The sequence below is a fragment of the Phoenix dactylifera genome, chromosome 3 (assembly GCF_009389715.1).
Source record: "Phoenix dactylifera cultivar Barhee BC4 chromosome 3, palm_55x_up_171113_PBpolish2nd_filt_p, whole genome shotgun sequence".
Taxonomy (NCBI): domain Eukaryota; kingdom Viridiplantae; phylum Streptophyta; class Magnoliopsida; order Arecales; family Arecaceae; genus Phoenix; species Phoenix dactylifera.
This window is the reverse complement of record NC_052394.1, coordinates 20,366,784-20,391,499: the sequence shown is the minus strand read 5'-3', so window position 1 is coordinate 20,391,499 and position 24,716 is coordinate 20,366,784. Positions and strand designations below refer to the sequence as shown.

At 40.8% G+C, this 24,716-nt stretch overlaps 4 protein-coding genes across 9 annotated transcripts; 2 read left to right on the top strand and 2 right to left on the bottom strand.

Annotated features, from left to right (window-relative positions):
• Window positions 1-3,971, top strand: LOC103714369 (dehydration-responsive element-binding protein 2C-like). Of its 5 annotated transcripts, none has more exons than XM_008801584.4 (4): window positions 15-178; window positions 726-779; window positions 1,044-1,240; window positions 2,714-3,971. In XM_008801584.4, exon 4 carries the CDS (start codon window positions 2,865-2,867, stop codon window positions 3,654-3,656), a length of 792 nt encoding a protein of 263 aa, XP_008799806.2. In that variant the 5' UTR covers window positions 15-178; window positions 726-779; window positions 1,044-1,240; window positions 2,714-2,864; the 3' UTR covers window positions 3,657-3,971. The 5 variants fall into 5 exon arrangements, with proteins under 5 accessions (XP_008799804.2, XP_008799806.2, XP_017700067.2 ...); XM_017844578.3 differs by having other exon boundaries at window positions 1,041-1,240; XM_008801583.4 differs by lacking the exon at window positions 1,044-1,240 and having other exon boundaries at window positions 16-178.
• Window positions 3,972-6,448: 2,477 nt separating this feature from the next.
• On the bottom strand, window positions 6,449-9,124 carry LOC103714370 (exocyst complex component EXO70B1-like). Its single transcript, XM_008801585.4, has one exon. It carries the CDS (start codon window positions 8,847-8,849, stop codon window positions 6,654-6,656), a length of 2,196 nt encoding a protein of 731 aa, XP_008799807.2. The 5' UTR covers window positions 8,850-9,124; the 3' UTR covers window positions 6,449-6,653.
• Window positions 9,125-14,791: 5,667 nt separating this feature from the next.
• Window positions 14,792-16,626, bottom strand: LOC103714371. Of its 2 annotated transcripts, XR_005511198.1 has the most exons (3): window positions 15,750-16,626; window positions 14,943-15,660; window positions 14,792-14,895 (listed from the first exon to the last, which is right to left on the bottom strand). XR_005511198.1 is itself a non-coding variant. In XM_008801587.3 (2 exons), exons 1-2 carry the CDS (start codon window positions 16,598-16,600, stop codon window positions 15,021-15,023), a joined length of 1,491 nt encoding a protein of 496 aa, XP_008799809.1. In that variant the 5' UTR covers window positions 16,601-16,626; the 3' UTR covers window positions 14,901-15,020. The 2 variants fall into 2 exon arrangements, 1 of the variants encoding a protein (XP_008799809.1); XM_008801587.3 differs by lacking the exon at window positions 14,792-14,895 and having other exon boundaries at window positions 14,901-15,660.
• Window positions 16,627-20,923: 4,297 nt separating this feature from the next.
• LOC103714372 (PRA1 family protein B4) lies at window positions 20,924-21,960 on the top strand. The gene has a single exon (XM_008801588.4). It carries the CDS (start codon window positions 21,006-21,008, stop codon window positions 21,705-21,707), a length of 702 nt encoding a protein of 233 aa, XP_008799810.1. The 5' UTR covers window positions 20,924-21,005; the 3' UTR covers window positions 21,708-21,960.
• Window positions 21,961-24,716: the final 2,756 nt, after the last annotated feature.

Sequence of the window (24,716 nt, the reverse complement as noted above, 5' to 3'; positions counted from 1 at the left end):
AGTTTTCTTCGCCAGCAAGTAAGAGGAAGGAGCGGGGAGGGAGAGAGAGAGAGAGAACGGAGAACTCGTGAGAGAGAAATAATCCCAGCAGGGAAAAGATCAAAGAAGATAGAGAGATCAAAGGGCTTCCAAATTCTTTTTCTGGAGGAGTTGTTCGCCGTATGTCGGGGAACGAAAGGTGAGAAACTTCGATCAATCTTTGATTCTGTTCCGTTTTCCCAACTATGTTTCTTGCGATCAATCTTGGGGTTTTTTTTTTGGCTGTTGTTTCGTCTGGATTTTTGAATTCTTGGAGCAGTGGCATCTGATTTCCATGAAACTTTTTCGATAACTAGTTGTTCGTCCATGTGATGGGTGATTTTTTGAGGGAAATATTTGATTTTTGGTAGAAATCAATATAGTGATAGTTAACGACTGAAATCTTAGAGATGGATGAAGGGTTTCACTTTGAACTATTGAAATCGGTTATAGTTAACTCTTGCTAGAAATGTTTCATTTGGGAGTAGAAGAAAGGGGGGAGCAAGATCTTAGTCGTTAAAATTTAAAATAATTGGGTGGAATGGGCTAGGCTTGGTCATAAATGTTAAAAAGCGTAAGGTGGTAAGAAGTTTAACGTTTCTTGCAATTCTGTGTATATTTATCCTCAGTGTATTCTTTTCGCTACTTTTCTCTGTTTATGGATCACATGCTCTTCTGATTTGTGCTTGTGACTTGTGCGGAACTAGATTTGGGAGAGCAGGAATGGCATCGGGGGTGACTTGATTGCATCATGCTACTAGGTATGGATTTTTAAAAAACCCAGTTCTTTTATCTCCATATCGGCAACATCTACTCAAAAAAACAAACAAAAAAAAAAGCAAAAAAAATCTCCATATCAGCAGCATTTCGTTGAAATATCGTTTCGCCATCAATCATCAGAGACTGAACATGTAACAGCTTAGATTAAAAAACTCTATGCATACAAACATTACACATTACTTTGTCTACTATAAGTAAGAATTTACTTTTTGCAAAACTCATTCCTTTTGTATTTATGGCAGCAGAACTTTTGTTGGACTGTGCTTTATCAGCGACATAAATGCCACTGTAGGTTGCTTTAGGAGAATTCAACATCAGTACCAGCTCCAACACTTTCTGGTATTAAAAGTGAGATTGTTTTGTTGGAGCATTGAAGGCTTTCCATTGTTCAGACTAGAGAGTTAAATCTCATACCTTTCTTCCGACACTTCTCCAGATAGTTGTAAGTCCTTTTTTTTTTTTTTGGATGCATTGGAAGCATCAGGACTTCAAAGTTATGAAGGATATGTGTTACAATGAGATATGACTAAACCAAATGTATATACTCTCATGAAATTAAGACTAGTATCTCCATATTTTATCAACCAACCTTAGCTCGTTGACACCCCTATCCACTTGGGAGAGGTCTAGGGTTTAAAACTTTGGTGATGGCAACCCCACTGTTTATTAGGAATAGTAGTATCTCCATATCCTAGGGTTGCCTTTGGTGGTAAGACTACAAAAACTCTGGCTCTGTGACTGCTAGATTGTGTGCTTTTCTTCAGAAGAGAAGTTCATAGGTACACATATAAGCTTAGTTGTAGGAATAGCTCCGAGTCCAACCTTATTATATAAAATGAGGTGGAGGTCTTGTGCTCTCTTTCTTTTTATTAAAAAAAGAAAACCCTCTTGGATGTAAAGATGGAGACCATCACCAATTTACTAGGATCAAGAAAAGGGTACATTAGAGGCCTTAAGTTTGAAGCTGTAAGAAGGGAAGCAAGGGAAGGAGGAAAACAGAGTAGGTTTGAAGCCGTTAGAAGCCCCATAGTCTTTGAAAGTTTTCTCTCGAAGCACAGAAACCCAAGAAGATAAAGAACCAGCATGCAAGCTTCCAACGTTTTTCTATCATGCTCTGTGTTGTTGAAGAATTAACTGATCCCAAACTGGTATAATCCTTGCTAGAACAGCTCTCTCTTAGATGAGCAAAAACTTCGAAGGAGGGAAGGCTGATGATGATACCCAGAAAGCCAAAATATGCAACTCCACGATATCCCAGGGTCATGACATATCAAGGGAAGGGTTCAGGATGGTTTAATCTTGGATGCGACAAAGTCTATACATGTATTATTCCCATGTATATTCCTCTTGGATAAATTATCCGAAGTTGCAATCCTATTTTGTAAGAGGAGCCAAAAGACAATTTTGATTTTGAGCTGGCTATTAATCTCCCAGATAATATGGAAGTCTTGAGTTTAAGAAAAGGCTGCTCCGATTCATGATCTGTCAATTGGATATGTACTTTGAAAGCGACCATGTAAGCAAATATGTATATGATCTTATATACAATCAAGTAGTATTGGAAAATTGGTTGCAATTAGCTAAAATATTCACGCTAATCTTTGATATAGATAGTTTGCCTCGGGTATTCTGCAGAAAGTCTGCTTCTAACGTCTCTTTGGATATTTGTGCTTACAGAGGTAAGAGATTGTAGCAAGGCTAGCTATTTTTTTGTTGATCATGGAAGTGGAACGTTGTTTATCTGATATTTTCAGAGATTGTTTGAATATTTTTGTTTATTTTCGTTAAATTTGCCAATTCACTTCTCCATGTTATCCAATACTGAGTGCCGTGCCTACTTCTCTAGTATTCTTGTACCTGATGATCCTTTTATCTCCTGCTTAATGGCTTGTCTGTCTATTTGCTTTGCTTCCAGGAAGAAAAGGGTGCGAAATCGGCACGATGGCTCCCATCCTGTAGCGGAGGTAATTGCCAAGTGGAGAGAGCTAAACAGGCAACTGGACTGCTCCAGTGATGTTGATAAATATGCCCGGAGAGTGCCTGCTAAGGGTTCTAGGAAAGGATGCATGCAAGGAAAAGGAGGCCCAGAAAATTCGCACTGTAATTACCGTGGTGTGAGGCAGCGTACTTGGGGCAAGTGGGTTGCAGAGATCCGAGAGCCCAACCGGGGCAGCCGCCTATGGCTTGGAACCTTTAACACTGCATTGGACGCTGCTATGGCCTATGACGAAGCTGCAAGGGCTATGTATGGTCCCTGTGCCCGCCTCAATCTCCCTGAATGCGGGATTGCAGCTAAAGATACAACCTTGGCAAATGCAGCATCCTATGAATCTACAACAACCATGTCACAGCATTCCAACGTTTCTGGTGTTGAGGAATCAGGAGTTGAGGCTCCAAAACTAGAAGCAGGAGATGAAACAAGAAGTGTCAACCCTCCACAATCAACTGCAGAACAACCTGTTACGAGCATGGCGAAGACTGAGGCAGATGAGGAGCTTTTTAAACATTTTGATTCCTTACAGGATCTACCCCAGGACATGTTTGGCATTGAAGATATACTGGGGAATATGGACTCGTATCCATCGAATAGCACCGCTACCACCCAGAATATGAAGAGCGAGGAAGACCAGGTTGGAAGCGTGGATGCAAATACCATCGGGCATTACGGCACTCCTTCAGCTCTCTCACTCGGAATTCAGAGTTCAGATGGGAAGAGCCTGGGAACCTGGTGTCCAATGGAGCAAACACCGGCTGACATGGTTGATGACTGCGATTTTATCAGACATATGAATCAAGATATGGAATATGGGCTTACCAATGACCAGGGCATTCCTGAACTGGAATTTCACGACTTGTGAGGCTGTTCCCAGAATCACCTAGGTTGTAGAGTTAGAGAAATTTATCTATACAATTTATCATCTGTATTTATACTCAAAAAAGGTTATTTGTAGTATTAGATAGAAATAAGCTGGTTCTTCCTGGTGTTTTTTTTTAAATTTTTGTCAGAATGGGAACTTGGCTGCCATGTTCTTGCAGTGCAAAAGGGTTTTTGATTTTTGGTATACAGTTAAAGTGAAAATTTTGATTCCTTACATACAGGTTTGGAATAATTGAAATGAGATACACTTTTATATCCAGTCTAAATAAAGCTTCAAGTGGATTATACATTTTAAGATTTGAGGCAGTATTAATGAAGTTATTCATAGTGTTCATGCTTTTAACTTTCTTGTTAAAGTTTGGCTACAGCCCTTTTCCAGAAAATTCGCTCTTAGGAGAGGTTTGCAGTTTGTAAAACGCATATATTTTGACTACATTCTCCTTCTTACCTCCCTAGGAAGACATAGGGAAGCCAGGTCCTAAAGTCTATATGCCCTTGACGCTGCGTTTTAAGGTGAAAAACGGAGGGGCGCAGCCTCAAAACTAACGCGCTACGAAAAAGAAAACGGCTGCGCTAATGCGCAACGGCAAAAGCCGTTGCTTGTTCTTTCGCGCCTTGCACTATCTATCGGGGAAACAGATTTTAAGTGTTTAGCAAGAAATGAATGCAGCTTCATTCTTTTGCTGGTTTACATTCTTAAAGAGACATGCAAGAAACGACAATAAATCTTGTCGTTAAATTATTTTCATTTTCATAATATTATTTAATATTTCATGTTAATAGAAATTTTATTAATATAAATAAAAAAGAAAATGAAATGAAAAATGAAGGATTTAAATCTAGGTCACTGATATCAATATCTAATGACTTCATCAACTGAGCCATTTGACATTCTCTCCAAAACTAGTATAAAACCCGTTTGGCGTTTGTTTCAATTGGTGCGAGGAAATTTGTATCATTAAATCGCCACCCTCTTAACAGTGATCTACTCTGAATGGTGCTTTTCTCATTGTTTTAATTGACAAAGAATTTATGGCACTTCAGTCCTCTGTTTCGAGACCTGGCAAGATCATCATCCCACCTTCTTGGGCTTTTGGTTTCAGCCTAGTTGGAGGATTTCTTTCTTTGCTTTTAGGCAAAGAAAACATTATCTCGTACCCATGCTCAAATATAAAAGAGAACCGTGGCTCAAAGGGAGCGTTCATTTACTTCGAACCAACATAGGCTCAAAGCCGTCAGGCCCCTTAAATTATGCCTCCCCAGGGGCCATTGGACCCGCTTGCCTCTCAAATCATCCGCGCCACTTGTGATTTTAAATATAATTTTGCTTTCCCACAATGTTGATGCTGTCAAAATCACAATTCACAACTGTTATATTTACCTTGGATGGGGTATATTTGGAAGAAAATATATATATAAAAAAATATTCGATAATAACAATGTTGAATTAAATGAAAACTTTTCTGAGCTGATAATTAGATTTTAATTTTAAAAAAAATGTAATTTTATTAGGTGAATGGTGAAAATGTTAAATAACAACCATCATTGTTCATGTGTAACTGTCATTACGATGAAATAATAGTTATTATTAAAAATTCATTGTATATGATAATGGTTGGTAGGGGCGATGCAGCTATGGCCGTAATTTGTTGGATAACTATCTCAACTCCGTCACCTATATTGGAGGCAAGTGAGAATTATCTAGTATTAAAGAATCATAAAATATCAGTCTCCTTCTACTCCCGGAGTCTAATATGTAGGGATCTTGCATTATTTATATGCTTAAAAATAAAAAAAATATGTTTCTACAGTTTCTAACCTATGCATAAAATAGGTTAAAAAATAATCGATTAAATTGATATCACATCGTATTTTGCAATCATCTAAGCATTATGATCTATTAATTTAATATATACATTTTAATATTCATAGATAAGAATTAATAAAATATATTTTTAATTTAAATACTTTATCATATATTTTAGCACATGAGTATGATAAAAACTTTCTACTTGCAATCAAAAAAAAAATTTATTTTATATTATTTAAGATTATTTAATTTTTTGTCAGTTTGATGCAAATATTAAAAGTATCTAAATTTATAATTTTTAATGTATAAGCAATTTAGAAATAATAGATCATATCCTATAATTCGGATCAAAAAAGATTCTTATTGTCCAATTTATGCTTGATCGGATCTGAATAAAGATTCACCCTACTATAACCAAGTCTCCAAATCTGATTTAATTTTAATCAGAAACTTATTTTGATGGATGAAAAGCAGCATTCTCTGTAGGAGATGCTGCAGCAGCACCTGCTCGGTCCATTGATGCAGAGAGGCTAATAGAGAAGAATATTCTCGGGGATAAGCTCAGCATCGCATCGACGTCATTGCCATGCAAAACTTCCAATGTTGGTACAAGTTTTGCATGATTGATAATTGGCACATGACTTCCAACTTCAGATTGGAGTATCATAAAATATCTTTCTCAGTCCATCATATTGGATCCCACAGTCGACCATTTCTAGCTTGCACCTTCCTCCATGATAAACCTGTGATCTTTGCATCACGTCGGATTGTCCATTCCAGTAGAACAACACGATCGAGACCCTTGTCGTTGCACATTATGAATGACGTATCCATTATAATGGGGTGCCAGGTGATTGAATGGATGGTTATGGAACAGACGATACACAATTCCTCATTGTTAACTCAGTAAGTTATTAATGGTAACCAAAACCTTGAAAAGAAAGCAGCCGGTACGAAATCACTGGAGCTCGAAAAATATAGTCAACTAATAAATCATAACAAATTTCACAAATTAGTATCTCTTAGGGCATTCCACCCCTAATATACACACCAACTACATCCCAATTGCTACAATCCAAACTAACTCCAAAGCCCAACAGCCAATGTACATAAAGTTATATTTGATTAAAATATAACCCAAACATCTAGTTTATTTGCCTAATCGCCTTACGATCTCTTCCCCGTTCCCTCGAACAGCTCCCCAATCCTTGCTTCCACGTCCTCCTCGCTGTACCGGGCGTGCTTCTCCGCGTGCTTCCCCGTCTCCCCGGCGTTCCGGTACCGACCCAAGAAATTCCGATACGCCGGCAGGACCAGCTCCGACACCGATATCCTGAGCTCCGTCTTCAGCTGCTCGTCCGCCACGACCCACGCGGTCTGCGCCCGATATATCTCGTCGAAATACGCGTTAAAAACCCGAAGCCGCTCGCGCATCGCCTTCGCCGACGCCGATCCGGTCGCCCCGTCCGTCCGTAGCACCGCGATCACCTTGCTCCACGTGGCCCTCTGGTACTCGATGCCCCACCGCCGGACCCTCGCCATCTGCCGTCTGATCCACTCCTCCCCGAGGAGTACACTCAGCTCGCTGTCCCGCACCTTCTGGATGATGTACCGCCCGTTGTTCATCAGAAAGATGTAGCTCAGCGACGGCTGGCGATAGATCCTGGACTTCACCTCGAGATTCCCCTGGAGGACGTCCATCATCCACGAGATCTGGACAGCGAGGGAAGAGGACGGACGGTCCGGATCGGGCGGGGAGGCGGTTCCGGTGTCTTCCTCCATGACCTCCTCGAGGGTTCGCCGGGAGACGCAGGCCGCCCGGAGGTAGTTCATCACGTAGCGGGTGATCGGGTGGAGGCCTCCACCGGGCACGGAGGCAAGCGCCGGATCTCGCCGGATTAGGTTCTCCAGTTCCATGAAGATCCCCCGGATAGCCGCCGCCAGGGACTTCGAGACGGTCGCAGCCTCCGTCCGGAGGAAGGTGGAGTACTGGTCGGAAAAGAGGAGGTCGAGGTCCGGGATGAGGTCCCGCACCGCCTCGTACATGTCGACGACCCGAAAAAGGCGTTCTGGTGCTCGGTTCCCGATGGCGACGGCATCGGCGAAGGAGAGGAGCTGGATCGCCGAAGCGCGAGAGACGGCGGCGAAGGCGAGGTCGGCGAAGGGGGGCAGGCCAGCGAAGATCCGGTCGCAGAGGCGGCGTTCGCTGGGAATCAGGATGCGGAAGACCATCTTGAAGGCTTTGATCCAACGGGCTATCTCTTCCTCGAGGTCGGCCCGACGCGTGCCCTGGACCTCCTCGGCGGTACGGGGGCGGATACCCAGCCGGGCGACGCTCTCCTCGACGAAATCCCGGTGGGCGAGAGCGTAGACCTCGGCGCACTCCCGGCCGAAGCCGGCAGCCACCATCCGCCGCGCGATCTCGTGGAGGTCGGAGACGGTGCCCGGTGGGAGGGCGTCGATGATGATGTCGTAATCCGTGACCGGGTGAGCCACCGGGACCCGGCCGTCGTCGCCGTCGCTATCCTCCCCGTCCGAATCGAACGGCGACGACACCGCCGCCGGCGCATCCAACGGCAATCCAGCGTCTGATCGCTCGATCAGCGAGCGGAACTCGTCCTCGAGCCGGAGCATACATTTCTGGAGCAGATTATCCGCCCGGTCGAGCAGCGGCTTGTTCCCCGGCGCCGGCGGTTCGAGATCATGGATCGTGGCCAACAGATCGTCGACCGCCTCGAGAAACGCCGACGCATCGGCGGAGTTGGACCAGATCAACCGTTCCGAGGCTACGAAACGGGAGATCTGGCGGTCCAGAGACCGGAGCGTCCGGTCGACGGACGAGAGCGATAGGCGGTCGTCGCCAGCGGCGACGCCCCCGCCTCCACCATCGCCGAGGATGCCGTCTTCTTGCTGCTTCTCGGAAAGCCTCTCGCGGGACAAGCGGCCGTCGAAGGTGGAGAAGATCTGGAGGATGTCATCGGCCATGGTCTCCGTCCGGCCCAGCGTCTTGGCTATATGGCGGACGGCGGCGAGCAGCTTATCCTCGCCGTTCTCCGCGGCCATTCCAGTTGGAAACCTCTCCACCACTCCCTTCCCACTTCCGCCACCGCCAACACTCCGGCCGTCACTTGCCTTCGTCCTCCATGGCCAGCACGCGAGAATTAGGGCCTTCGAAGATAGGGTTAGGTTTAGGGTTTGGATTGGGTGGGGGAGAGTATCTGGGGATAAAAGAACGCGGTTTTCCGAGTAGACGTCAGGTGGTTGGCAGACGAAAGACGAAAAGGAAATAACGCGGAGAGAGAGAGAGAGCGGAAGAAGAAGAAGAGAAGGTGGAAACGAAAGCGACAGCTGAGCCGCCTCCATAATGGCAATTCTTGTAATTTTATGACTAAGTTTTACTTAGTCAGTGTTACAGCTGGTGCTCCTCGTCATTGCTTTAATCTAGAATATGTCGCCCTCTTCAGTGAGTATGAACCGTAGGATTAGTTCCGGATTATCTGGTAGATGGATGTCGGCGTGGGAGGATTTGAGGTTTCTAGTTTGTCTGCGGAGTATATTACCGCTTGAGATCGGCTCTTTGAAACTCGAGAGAGCTGGCGCGCGGCCGGAAAACAACGGGAATCCATAAGAGTGCGTTGTTGAGATGGACGGTAGGGATCGGAGCTGGGACGTAGATCTGGGGGAGACTTTCCTACAGGGCCCAGCTACTGCACCAAACTTGTTCTCCATGTCATATGGCACCAGCTCATTGGTGAGATTCTGGGATTTCCTGACCCATCGGATTTATGATACGTGTGCAGGAGATGCATTTGGTGACATGATTGCGCCCCAAAATACTTTATCGGATAAGACAGGGACTAAAGGAAAAGATGGGAGCTGTCGGAATTTTCTGGAAAGGAAGATACCGTGATCGACCGTTCAGCCAGCGGATGTTTGACTCTTCAACATGCTTTTACCGCTGATAGTTTTATTCTCTCGTGACCTTCGGATCTTTTTAGTTTATTTTTTTCCTTCCGGGAATAGGGTAGGTCTGCTTGAATGCACGTCAGGTTAAAATTTATCAATCCAAATGAGATCTATTCATTAAACATAGTAAAATCCAAAGCTTGTTTATAAGTTTATCTTATAGAGAATCTAAGTCAACCTAACAAGTTGAACCACGTCAGGTGGGATAGACAAGATTTAATGAATTTTTAATGAATTAAATGTATTTAAATATATTAAGTAGGTTGCAGAAGCCAGGATACAAACGGGTTAAATAGATTTTAAAGGAGTTAAGCATATCTTAAATGAATTAAATGATCTTAGTCATGATCTCATCTTACTCAACTATTAAACAGGTTAAAATAAAAATTAAATAGTTCAAAGGTCTAAATAAATTTTATCCGTCTACCGTCTATCAATGAATCTAAGCAAGTTGATCTGATCCAAATCTATCCTCTATTGAAAAAAGTCCCAACTCTCTAAGTCCTTATGAAACCAGAACCAGGCCTGATGTAACATTCTTTGACGGCATCATAGTAAAGCAACTGGTTTGGGACCATGGTTTTCACGAAACCACCCTATTCTTAGTTGCTGACCGAACTTGAGATTAATGTATTGGTTTACGTAAACCATACAGCTGTAATATATTGGCCAACACGGTGAGGGGTGGTCTCCTACGTAAGTCCATTTGGACTAGTTTAACTGAAACTAAATATTACATAGATTAAGACTATTTATCATAGTCTTATCAGTTTTATAACTATCAAATATCAAAATCAATATATAATTTTACCAAAAAATCGACGTATAAGAAAGTCATAACTATATCATTTGAGAAATTGGGATATCTTAATCATTCTAAAAAAATTCTAGTTTTCTATCTTAAACGAGATAATTCTCATATAAACAATGTCAGATATGTATGTTTTATTGCCTAGGTTATGTTGGACCAGATCCAAATTGTGTTATGGAATGTTATAGTGAATTTTGTGAATCAACAATGAAGGGATCACCAACATATATATATATATATATATATATATATATATATAAGGATCTGATGGTTTTCAAAACTAGAATAACTTGCTGAGTTACTTGCTTTTGTTTTCTTTGTGGTACTTGAGTTATAGGTGTGCAGCCATCAAAGTTGAGTTTAGTTTCCACACTTCACCCAGAATTTTTTTAAAAAAATGGATGTCCTTTATTATCGGCAGTAGTTAATAAACTATATATGCATAAATTAAATCTATTGTATTAGCTTTTTTGAGACTTTTAGGATGAGCTATATGATGAGAAAAAGGGACATCACTTTTTTTTTCTTTTTTTCTTTTTTGAGTGGTCTCTTGGAGAAGAGACCAAGATGTATCGGTTTGTTATTTTCCATAGATAACTTGCCATTCACTGGTGCCATCGGACAGCTAGCTTCATGCATAAAGGGGTTGCAAATGAAGTGCTCATTCATTTGGAACCTCAAACATTTAGCATCGACCTTGATCAGTTACCAAACAATGCTTGAAAATAAAGTTCAACTCAATTAGGCTATTGAAAAAGTTAGGGTTTTTTTTTTCATGAAATAATCCCCATAAAAAAAAATATCAAAATTAGCAACCATTTTTATCAAAATTTCTGTTTTAGGCATCCAAATCCTAAAACTGAACTTGTTTTCACACCATAGCCTTCTAACTTTGTTGATAATGTGGTGATTGCATTGATATACTTAAATCATACAATTTTGATGTCATTTGAGGATCTTATCTGATACTCCCTTTCTTGCTCATTGTGTTTGAAATTTAGTTTGTCTCAGACCTTTTAGAGTTTCTCATATCCTTCAATGTCATGAGTTGTTTCTTCTTCTTCTTTGGCCGATGAGCTTATGTATAACTATGAAAGTGGTTGCTGCCAAAAGCTAGATGATCTTATATCATGTGTTATTTCTTCTGCTTCATTTTGGATGACAATGGTTGTCATGATATTTCTCCACCACCTTTATTGGTCACACCAATTTGTGAGTTACCTCTCACCCTAGCCCTCCCCCACCCCCTACCCTTCCTTTGTCCCCATGCCCTGCCCCACCCTCTGCCCTTCCCCCACCCCACAAAAAAACAAAGGGTTTTAACCTTTAACCTTTAAATAGCTCTCACAGTTATTAATCCATATTCACCTCCTCATCAAACTCATATCCATCATGAATGATTTAACAGTTAGTTTCAGCACTGCTGAAATGTTTTTGCACCAACATTATCATATACAATTTCAAGCAACCACTTGTTTCGACAAGTTCTCATTGCCGACTATAGAGGTTGGCTCTGACGAAATGAATAAATTCTCTCTGCCCTTGCTCATTTAGCATATTTTCAGTAGTGTTTGGGGCTTAGATTTTAAATAAGAGTGGCAGATAATTCTCATAAAACTGCCGAAGTGTTTAGATATTCTACTGCTTTAGAATGTTACCTTGGCTGTCCATCATTAATTCTTTGCAATCCATATCTTCTAGATTGACTTGCATTTACCTGCTTCTTTGCTAGTCCTTGAAGTAAAGAGAGACATATGCAAGGGTGCTGGAATTTAATGTAATAATATGTGGCTTTCCGAACATATGCTGCCTGCCTATGGACATGCTTCCACCATAAAGACTTTTTGTTCTGCAATTGTAAAATCTCAGCAGAGCTTCAATTTGTTTAGTATTGTCGATTTTCATCCTTTTCTCCAGCTAGCAATCTGGTAACTGGCTGTCACAGAATGAGTTCTGCTTCTTTTAGATCATTTTGATGTGAAATATTCTTATTTTTTAATCACTTTGATGCTGCCAGTTGCATGGATCTTGATTCATTCAGCATTATCTATGTCAGCACTTTTCTCCAAAAGTAACTCCATTAATTGTGTCCATCATCTTGCTGCAGGTGGCCATGCCTTTTAATGCTTGTGGATCACTTTTCATCTTGTTTTCCTTTTAACATCTTAGTAATTGGCCACATATTTTTCATCTTGTAATTATTTATTTTAAAGTAATCTGAATAATATGTCTAACAATTTGCAACTGAATCCATATTTTTATTCTTCTTTTTGATCAACCTGATATTTTCTTTGATTTTTTTTTGTCAGGGACAAGAAAGGGGGATTCAAATTAGAATGTATATTATGATCGTAACTACTCGGTGTCCCTTAATAGTTTCTTCTAATTATCACTTACTTTCATCATGTGGACACACCTTGTATCCGAAGCAACAATGGTCATAACATGTGGAATTAATACTGATTTAAGCTTACCAACATATTGCTGCTTAATGAATTTGCTGTATTTTTTTCTTAACCTTAGCTGTCAAGTCTGTGATCTGAGTGCTTTACTTTTTGTTCCAATATCATTTTGGGGGGGAACCAGCAACCTGCAGCATATGGTCAACTAGTTACCATCTTAGGACTGAATCCTGATCTAAACAAGAAGCTTAGTGCGGCAATTGCTACAATTTTGGAGACCAAACTGTCTATTCCCAAGTCCCGTTTCTTCCTCAAGTTCTGTGACTCAAAGGCAAGCAACCTCAGCTTCTTCAGTGACCCTAAGATGGGTATACATAATTTTTGATTATTTCTTCATTGCAATTTTCCTTTTCGTTAGGCTCATCAGACACAAGAATATGCTCATGAGTGTTCGCATGCTTTACATCAGCAATAGACATGGATATCTACTATTTCCATGTCATGTCATCTTCTTAGCTTTGAGATCCCTCCATGTCAATCTTTATGTATATAAAAGAATATCTACTGACAGATTTATCCGTAACTATTATCACAATTGTCAGTTGAAGACTCTGATATATTCTCATCTTTCATCTCTTCTTCCTACATCTGCAAATGCTAGCTTCAATGTTTTGGGTACCCTTATGGTGTGTAAAGGCAGTATAATAATGCTCTTGTTTCAGTCTTACTGCGGCACCGAGGATGAGAAAATGGTGCATTCTGCTGTTTAGCTTATCTGTCTAATAATAGGATGGGAAGAACATTCAGGTGTCTCACTTTATGTTTATCTTAACTCAGATACAAGATACCAAAAACTTTGGCATTATAATAATTGCTAGTTTGATTTTGACCTTCTGATGCTATCATGCCCATATTTTTGGTATGCTTTCCATAGCTACTCTGATAGACTAGTTTCCTAAATGTTCCGGAATGGCACTATTTAACAACAGGGCAACTTTTGTCTTCTAAGCTCCTTAGGTTGATACAAATGCTTCCATACAGTACTAGCAAATGATCATTCTTGCTTGCTATGACATAGTCAGATGCTACGAGATGCACACATTCCCTTCAACTTCTTATCCCATTTATCTGTAATACTCACAAGCTATTAGCATCACAGCATGTTGCTTGATTATTACGTTCTGTGTTCTTGTATTCAATCAAGGCTTGGTCTTTATTCTCTAGTCATTTTGGATCATTATTTTTGATTTGCAGGAGTGTTTAGAAGCAGGAGAATGTAGCATAAACTCAGGCCCTATATCTACTTATTTTGCTGACAGAATTTAATGGCATGCAGAGGGACATGTGGTCCTTCATGTTGCTAGCATTGGCGGTAGTGCAAAATGTTCTGAATTCCAATTCAACTCCAATTCTTGAATGCCTTTCCAATTCGGTCTTTTGATTAGATGTCCGAGAGACTTCTATCATGTAGGAGAAGATGTTGTGGATGCGTGAGTTTCTGCATGCTCGCATGCATGCGGGACGTGCTCGAAGGTGTGTGTTTGGCCATGCGGGCATGCATTGTGTACATAGATCAATAAAGAACTTGGTGAAACTGTGATTTCAGTTTGCCATGTCTTTCCGGTCATTTTGAATGTCTGATTTTCTGATTTGACATCCTATTTTCTAGACAATATGGCCTTTTATTAGTGAAAGAATGTGTTCATCCGGTTAACTCAAAGTTCGATATAGATTTAGCTGCATTGAATTTGTGAGGATCTGTGCGAGTGTGTATTTAGTTCCACATCGGTTATTCGCTTGGTAGATCTTAATTAGGTATTTATACAGAATCGAGTAATCCAAATAATACCTTTCGATTAGCCATTTTAAGTGAGATTTTGGGTTGTTACAAATGGTATCAGAGCGGATCCGGCTCATAACCTATATGGACTAAGGGACACTGCAGCACGGATCCATTAGGGCTGACCATGAGCCGATCGTGGTGTTTGTGATTAGATTTGAATCCTTAGCCTGACGAGGATGTCAAGGCTTGAACAAGGGAAGTATGTGAGGACCATGTAGGCGTGTGTTTAGTCCCACATTGGTTATTTGCTGGATAGATTTTGGGTATTTATACAGGATTAAGGAATCCAAATAATACTTTTCGGCTAGCTATTTTGGGTGAAGTTTTGAGTTGCTACATAAACAATAAAGTCAGGATCCAATAATACTCTCCAATTAGACCTGCATTGCAAGTCTGCAAGCACATAATTTATTTCATCAGCTAAGGTGCAAATCATACAGAATGACTAAATAAATGACACAGTTTTTATTTTTAGGGACCGAGATCTAAAAGACAAGGATCTTGATCCTGAGCTATTTGTCTAGTGAAAGATAAAGTAATTCCCTGAACTCTAACCCCCTAATTTCACTGTGAAAGGTTCTTTGCTTGTTAGGCCAGTAGCTCAACCAAATCCTCCCTCTGAGTTCCCACTCCATGGTCTTCCCTAAGGCTTCTTCACTCACCTTCCACCGCACACTCTCCCCATACTCGTCTCCAGCAAAGATCACCCCTCCTTGTCTTGTGAAAGGTCTGGAAGCCTTCGAGTACCTGTTTCTGAACCATGCTTTAGGTCGAAATAACATCAGCTTCGAAGGCTTGGAAGAGAAGATCTCTCTGCCATTGATGCCACCATGAAGAAACCAATTCAGGATCGCGCTGTTTCCATGGACTGATTGCTCAAATCTCCAAGGCTTCATGCTCATCGTGAAAGTTTCTGCAGCTGTAACTGAGAGTCCCAAAGCCTTTGGGGGTTCGAATGAGCCCTGGAGGCTCGTCCCCGTGGAAATTTCCTGGATAGGATTGTCGGTGGATTTGCTTACCGATACCGATAGCACATCGGACTGAAGGGTTGGAGTGAGTTGCAAGGTTATTCGAGAAGGGAAATGCTTCTCCTCAGGTCCATAACCTCTTCTAGTCATCAGACTATCAGATACTAGTGGGCACACATCACACCTATTCATGGGGAAAAAGAGACATATATTAAGTTCGCTTCGACTTCTATGATTCTGAAAACTTGGAAGTGCAACTGATATTCTACTGACCTTATGTTATCCACGCTGACCGACACTTCGATCCAGCTCGGACGAAAGATGATTTTGTACGCAAGCTGAATCACACCTTCGAACTGCTGGTACTTCAGCGAGAAATCCAAGCGATCGTCTGGAGTCGTTGTGCTCGAATCTTCGATGCTCATGGCTGCCATTGGGCAGTACAGCTGCACTTTCCATAGCCTGCTCTCTGACGAGGCGTATGAGAACAATGCGGAGGGCGATGTGAAAGGACTATTTGAAGCTTGGAGCTCCATCATCCAATTAGTGATGCCAAGGCTGATAGATCTCATCCATTTTTCTTCGAGGTTGGATCCAAGGGCCCGCATCAACAGCTTTGATGCTTCTTGGGACCTCGAGCTAGCCAGTTGAAGCCTCAGAGAGTCTGTGAATTCTGCGCGAAGGTCCCGACGAAGTTCGTAGAGGCAAACTAGGAAAGTAAGATTGAGGAATGCCAGATTGAAGATGTCTGAGGAATCAACACTGATTTGCATTGCTGGTTGTCTGATGGGGCTTTTCTTATTGGAGCCATACCTAAGGACTGAATTGATGATGCTGCAGAACAGACGAGTTATGAAGTCTTCATCAAAGTACTCTTGGACCTTGGTGTTCAGGCGGAAGGAATTGGATGTCCAAAGGTAAATAGGCATGTGGAAGCCTGCAAAGATGGAGAAGGTGACTTGTGGTGTTTGTCTGTGGAGGCTTTTGATGACTGACAGATTAAGGGATCGGCTTGTTGACTCTGAGGAACAGATGCAAAGAGAAATGGTGTTTGTATTCCATTGATTGGTGGAGGGAAGGTTTCTTATCCATCTCCAGATATCAGGAAGACAAGTAGAAGCCATGATATGAATCGATTGCGGAATTCATCACATACATCATGGAATATAAAGCATCTGAAAGAGGAGATCCTCAATGATAGGGGAGGAAGCCGAAAGCAGCCATAACACTGATTTTCCAGAAATGCATATATAATCATGGCAGTACGTAACCTCCAGATATGAATATAATTGAGATTTGCAAGATAAGCTCAGAAGCGTATAGTTTGAAAAAGCTTACCGTAGATTGCTTTTGTTAGCATAATTTTAGAGAATACAAAACAGTCTGCATCACTCATAATATTTTTTTTATTAATGTGATTATGTATCAACCTATATTATTTTTTTTTATCAGCATAACCTTGTTAAAGTGATTTAAGGATCATATAACAATTTATATTAGCTAGTAATATTTTTTATTGTTAGTATGATTCTATATCGGCCTATATTATTATTTTTTATATAGAGTCGGTACATGAGTGTACGTAACTCCTGAGATGTACCGAAGATGACGGAACAAAGAAATAAAATTCTCTCTCTCTCTCTCTCTCTCTCTCTCTCTCTCTTTTCTTCTTCTATAAATATTTTAACAGCTTTCTTATGTTTTTGGGTATCTCAAGAAATTTTGAGCAGAGAAGGTAGGATTACTTTGGATAGATAGATTTTGGTCAAACTTAATCATCTAATCCACAAATTATCACCTACCATTCATTGCTTATGCTCCTTGTATTACCAATATCTCTTCAAAGTCCACGCTTCCTGAAGCAGTTTGCTGAAATTAAATTTCACACCTTCCTTTTCAAGAAGAAACAAAAGTTGATGCCCATATACATCATGCTCTTCGAATGAGGAAGTTCGCATTTCGTGGAAGGCTGGTAATCTACTGATGTGTCTCGATTTGCTAAATTAGGGAGAGATAGCTTCAAAGCATGATAGGTGAACGAGTAGGTGCTGTTCCTCTGGCACTCAAGAGAAAGAATTCTTCCCTGGTAGCGTATCCACTAGTCCGGAGTCTTCCTTGTCATGAAAACTACTGGTTTCTGATCTCTTCATATGAATTGCATGCAACTTCTATCCCAAGCTTCTCCTTTCAGGCAAAGCCTAGCTTACACGCAATTACACATGTTAGGATTTTTTGAGAAACAAAAGTTAGGATTCAATGCAGGAAAGAGTATACCTGGTAAATGGTGTTTTATTTTATTTATTTATTTATTTTGTTTTCTAAAACATTATTTATGGTACTTGATGAATCAAAACAGATGCATCTTTAGGTCTCTGATTGTTCATTATATAGCAACCACACAGCTATACAGATTCATAGGAAGTGGAAGTCTAGCAGATCTCTCAAGTATTTCGTTTGGTTTCTATCTTAATAAAGACCTTCAGACTCTCTGATCTGGTTTCGATGGACATGGTAAAAAATCTAATGAACCTGGAATCAATAAATTAACTTGTCTTGTTCTGACTCATTTTTCAATCATCAAAATTCCAGCCAACATCAAAGAGCGCTTTATCGAAGTGAATTCATAATTTCCATTTTAATTCTACCAGTCTAGAATGTCTTCTGATTTCAAATTTTAAAATCTAAAGCTACATTTATCAAGTATTATAATCAAAATTAGCCGGATCTCTGAAGTCTTTTGTTACACTTTTTTTTTTCAGAACGATACCCAGGATTTGAACCACTGTTAAAAGGCATGGAAGCATGCATTGACATCTTCATGAATATTTCATTATCTTAATGGAGTATAGCTTCGTTATCCCTCTCTTTTTCTCCAAAAAAACAGAAAGACGTCTTCATGAATAGGAAACTACTCCTCCAAATTCTCTCTTCTTTGAATCGCTAGTTTTATCCAGGAAGTAATTGTTCTTGCCATTAATTTGTGGAGTGTCTTTCTGATGATTTGAAACGTATGCATTTATACATATGTGCGTAAGTATATATGTATGTGAGTAAGTACGTAGATACATACATGCATACACACATATATATACAATATTAACAAGTATTATTTGGACAGAATATATTAGCACGGAGAATGAAGAAAAAACAAGTAGCGAGTAAAGTTTTAAGATTAGATTGAGCACCAGTAAGTTAACGATGGTTGTGGAAAGAATAGTAAACTAACCTATCTTGAAGTCTTGAAGACAAAAATTATAAATTCAAATTGATTGATTGCACCAATAAGACTTTCAAAATACTTCGCTTTGTTTCATACTTCAAAATGCATACACATATTTTTTTCCTGATCGAGTGATTATGAGAAAAAAAAAGAAACAAAATCAAGAAGTAAGAATGCATACAGATTTAGTTGACAATGATAGAATATAAGATGGATATAACATTGTCAGATGCCCAATAACTTGTAATAGATCTCCTTTTCTCAACTTGTAATAAAACTAAGTATCTTGCTAATTAATTAATGTAGACTTCCACTCCCTACCTTCATACAATTATTTTAACCAGATCGGCTGTAACTGTCCAAGAGAAGGCATATTGGTTCATTTAATTTACAAATTATAGTGGTAGTTGATAAGACGAGTAGAGAACAGCATCAAATTAGAAATTTATCAAGTACCAGAAGAATACTTTGAGATATATAGAGAGAAATCTTGAATTGGCCCTAAAATAATCAATTTTGTTACTTTAAAATTGTTCCTTAACTGGGGAAAGAAAATATGTTCTTAATTAATTAATGAGAATGGAGATATGAGCAAGGATGTCTCCAATGGATAGGGTGGTGGATCTACAGTCAAAAGCCTTAAAAGCTGAACCAATGGTCATGCAAGATACTTGTGACACTCACCTTATTCCATTCATTAGTAGGTAGATGCGTGTTAGATATATGAAAAAGAGAAAAAGAAACACCAAGGAGAAGGAAGCTCTTAAAAGAGAAGAATTTTTTTAGGTGAATGCATGGTGAACTAGAAGGGATACCATTGACATATGGAAAGAAAATGATAAAAATGAGTCTGTGAGGTTGGTGGTCACAGGGTTCTTGGGTGGTGCTAGATGTGTTGATGTGTGGCTAACTCCTTGCCTTGCATGCATATGTTTATCCAATATGCCTCGAGTGTTTGTTTTAGCAATCTTTTCTTTGTTAGAGATGTGGCAATCGTCGTAATGCTATTAGATGGAACTCCATGGAATCCTACTAATGAGGATGCTATTAGTAGATGTGGCAATCGTCGTAATGGCCATCCTAGGTTAGAGATGTGGCAATCGTCGTAATGCTATTATTGTTATACTGCAAATCGTCCCTGAACAATGAGTACTGTAGATCGAGAATCCTTGCATCAAAAATTATAGCCATGGGAAATAAATTCCATAGGGAACATTATGTATCTAGGCATCACACGATGGCCATGTCAAGGGGCAAAGAGACAACCATGGAAGACATTGTCTATTTAGATTGTCATCCAAAACCAACCTAACCTCACGCATAATTTGGGTAGGTGTGTGCATGTGCGTCTATATGCATGCATGCATGCATGTATCTTGGTTTTGGATGAATTGAAATGTGCTGAACCAAATTCAAGATGGATTGGTTCGAGTTGAGAACTTGGTGCTTTTTAGCCCAACTCAAATTTTTACGACAATCATCTAAACCGATAGAAATCAAGCCTAAGCCATTATGCCCTATATAGGTCACAACCTAATCAAATTCAAAGTTAATCTAAGTTTTAGAATTAAACATCCAATCTGCATGGCTTAAACTTTATTTTAGTTTACTAGATCCAAGCATAACTTGAACCAATCCAACTTGCGTTCGTGTTGAAAATTTTTCAGCTAGGCTGGATTTGGACTCAGGAGATCAGGTTCAGCATTGAATTGAATTGGAATAGCTAACCTTCAAACCCAGCCCAACCAAAACTGGAGTTTAGTTTCGGACCCAGGTCCCCGCGGAAATGTCCCACGTCAAGCTCGACAACATACAGTATCCAGCGCTATACTAAGCTATGCCGCACTTGTACAAATATGGCATCACCGACAGTCAATTTCCAATCCTGGCCGTCCGTCGATGTTCTTTCCACCCACCAAACCAAAATAGCGCCTTCTACGAACACCTATGCCCCGTGACCCCGTTCAATCCTACAAACATCACGACGGCCGTTTGATCTACGGCTCGTGAAGTTCATGACACGGATTCGATCATCAAGAAATGCCGGACCACTTTAATACTACGATGCTCCTCGGACCATCTCGACAGCGCCCTCCTCCTTTCCACCTTCCGTCCTAGGTCCACCCTTGCGGTGACTTTATACCGGAGCAAGGAAATTGGAAAACCCCAACCTCCTCTATTTTTATTAAAATAATTGCCCCCATCTAGTCTCTCCACCACCGGATCCCCCCCACCCCCCCATAAATTAACCACGCCCTCCTCCTCCCCAAAACTCTCGCCAGAATCCCGCCCAGATCGCCGGCACCGCGATGATGGCCTCCACCCCGGCCCCGACCCCCCTCCCCATCTCTAATTCCCAGTCCGGCGCCGCCGCCGCCCCCTCCTCCGGCGCTTCCGGCACTGGCGCCGCCCCGATCGCCACGCCGGCTTTCCGCCTCTTTCTGTCCCGCCTCTCCGACTCCGTCAGCAGATCCCTCTCCAACCGCCGCCCCTGGTCGGAGCTCGTCGACCGCTCCGCCTTCTCCCGCCCGGACTCTCTCTCCGACGCCTCCTTGCGCGTCCGCAAGAACTTCGCCTACTTCCGCGTCAACTACATCGCCCTCCTCGCCGCCGTCCTCGCCCTCTCCCTTCTCTCCCATCCCTTCTCCCTCCTCGTCCTCTTCGGCCTCCTCGCCGCCTGGTGCTTCCTCTACCTGTTCCGCCCCGCCGATCCGCCTCTCGTCCTCTTCGGCCGCACCTTCTCCGACCGCGAGACCCTTGGCGCTCTCGTCCTCCTCTCCGTCTTCGTCATCTTCCTCACCTCCGTCGGATCCCTCCTCATCTCCGCCCTCATGGTCGGCGTCGCCATCGTCTGCGCCCACGGCGCCTTCCGCGTGCCCGAGGACCTCTTTCTCGACGACCAGGAGCCCGGCGGCGCCGCTGCGGGGCTCCTCTCCTTCCTCGGAGGGACCGCTTCGTCCGCCACCGCCGCCGCCGGCCCCGCCGTCGCCGCCGTCGCCGCGCGCGTCTGATGGTGATGCCGATCTGGTGGTGAGGCCATGAGATTTCTTTTGTCTTCGTTACCTTTCTTTCTTTGTAGGGGGAGAAAAAAAAATCATTGATCTAAGCTTTGTTCGAATGTGGTTCTTTCAGTACTATATATGCACACAAATCGTAATATAAAATTCTGGATTCTTGTAAGTTTTTAGTTGATGAGTGCGTACGATATCTGTCTGTTGAAAGAATAAATCTGATATGTTCTTGAATTCATACTGTCTTTTTTCTCATTTAGAATCGTTTCGCTACTATGGTATTTTGGTTTGATGCGGTTTTTTTTGCTCAAGGTGAGAGTGGACCTGGGTGTTATGTGGCTTCTGGTTTTCTTATCTTTTTCCATCAGGGTATAAGCTGATCTTCAGCATTGTGAGCAATGAATGATTAGATCTGCTTGTTCTTAACACCTAGGTTCCAGATCTAGAACGGACTTTTACTTGTTTATGGTTAGCAACTTACTTTTTTCTTGAGATTTAAGGAGAGGTTCTATTTTCCAGAAACGATATTCATCATTGGCATGATAAATTAGAACTAGTGTGCGAAAATTATAAGAAGTGGCTAACAGGTTTCTCCCCTCAAACAAATGTGTTCCAGTTTCATTTTTGGTGTATTGAGAAATTTGCGGGGATACACTAGGCTATGGAAATTCAACTGTACTGAGCTATGGAAATCTTTGTGATGGTAAAATTGGAGATTGATAGACTGTGGTGTTGATGTAATAGGGAGTAATATTTTCGTTATATTTAGACTTATGGATCGAGAAGGAGATGCACATCAATGCACAATGGCACTACATTGTGGATATCTTAGGTAAATTGGTCTTGATGCATGGTTTTATTGTGTCATTATTAAGGTTTTAGACTGAGTTGTAACTAGTTCTGGTCCTTTTGGCAACATAATACGAGATTCAGTGTTATACCTGCTGCATGAAAAAATATAATTGTCTTCATGATTAGCCATATAATTGAATAATATAAGGAACTGAAAGGTTGTTCTTGTTGTTGAGAAATGGGATTTCTTTTTGTTTGTAGATTGTGATCCATGCTTCAATGGAATAGAATTAGAATTCAAATTTCAAGCAGATCACCTCAGCTACTTGCAATTTTTTTTTTTTTTTTGGTTTTTCTGTGTGTTGCATATTAAACATTGGTATAGGATTGGGAGGCTCCTGAATATGGTTAATGTAGCATTCCTCTTTACCTTTTGACTCTTTTAGAGTGCATTTCTTTTTGTGACATTTTTAGTTTGTTTCATATGAGTGAAATAATATTTGCTGAACAGAAGTTTTTGTGGTTCTAATCTTGGGCATTGATTCAAATCTTGAACATGTTGTTAATTATTGCATCACATTTGAGCAATGGAGAATAAGTGGTACTTGTATCCTGTCATGTGCCGGCATGTATGAGAAGGCATATGGAGAGGCTGATTCTTTTCTCAATTGTTAATTTTGAATGCCTTCAGTACATGTTTTCTCCTTGTGGCCCATATAATTCTGGCTTAAAAGTTTTGTGCATCATAATGTTGTTCTTGCAGAATAATTTGACTAGTCTACTGAGCATACATCACAACCAATCCATATTTTCCATGGCCAGAGATAACAAAGTACGTCAGTTACTTCTGTGATTTGACAAGGTAATGCAGCAGATTAAAGAAAATGATTTCTTTCTTTGTAACAGAAAAAAAAAGTTCTATGATCATGTGAGTTTTAAGTCAGTGATTAAGTGTTTAGTTTGTTAAAGATCAAGAGTGGTATTTATAGTTTTTTACAGACAGTTGATTTTGGTATCATTATTCTGGTCCCATTAGAAATGTGCCTAGGACTGGTCTGGAAGAGGTTATACGATTGGTATTGGGAATGAATTTGATTGAGATTTACAATAAAATCCTAGAGGTTTCTTTTTTATTACTTTTCTCCATGGCGTGATTCCATTAACTGCCTGAAGTTTAAGGCTACTTTGGTGATGGCAGCTCTGCCCTATTCATCCATTACATACCATATTAATCATTTCTGGTATACAAAAATTTCCTGTTTTCTTAACCATTATAGTAGAATATTAGTTCTCCTCATATCGGGGGGCGAGGATTGGTTTGGTTAAGTTGGCTGCAATCTTTTTTCCGGCTCCTACATTACGTCATTACCACTATAACTGTCTCTAGCTACATATTAACTTCAAATCTCTACTTTGGCAATTATTTGTCCAGGAATGCCCGTTGCAACTCATTAGATCTTTCGACACTTCATCCACAAAAACTTAGTCTAACCCATAATAGGTCCTTTGCCTCACAAGTGCCCACATGCTTGTTCATAATAGATGAACAAAGCACTTATATTGTTCTATTTGTGCTGGTTTTTGTTTCCTCATTTTATAGTTATTATACACATTTATCAGCCAAGTAAATCAGAAAACCAATATGTGACTTCATGTCAGGAGAGTTAACCATTATGGTGGTTTTCTTGCACAGCCAGTGAAAAAATTAAGAGCAGATAAGGATTCTGAATATGGTTTGTCTCAAAGAATGCCAAGGTTGCATATTTGATTGATGAAGAGTGGCAAGATGACACTAGTACATGAACAATATGAAAGACATGAGAGCAATGACATGTCTGACATCACTTATGTAAGAGCCTCAAGGAGCCTAGACCAACTTAAGCGTGTATCTTGGTGCTCATTTTAAGGACTTCATTATTATGTGTTGTTGCTGTGCTATATCAGTGGCAGCATGGTATGGTACTGTGTTGTGCCTGTCACATGCTGGGGACCCACTTCAGAAAACATGGCTTAGCTTTGATTCTTTAAAGTTGGCATGAACCAATGCAATTTGGCATGCATGATACAGTGGTTTCGGTCATTATACTGTGTCTATATCTGATTGGTGGGATACATAATATGTTTCCCTAGTTGTGATTTTAGTCAATCCTTTCCCTGGTTGTTTTTTTTTAAATCAATCTTTTTTTTTGGGCTAAAATTCAAGTTTGGTGCCTATTA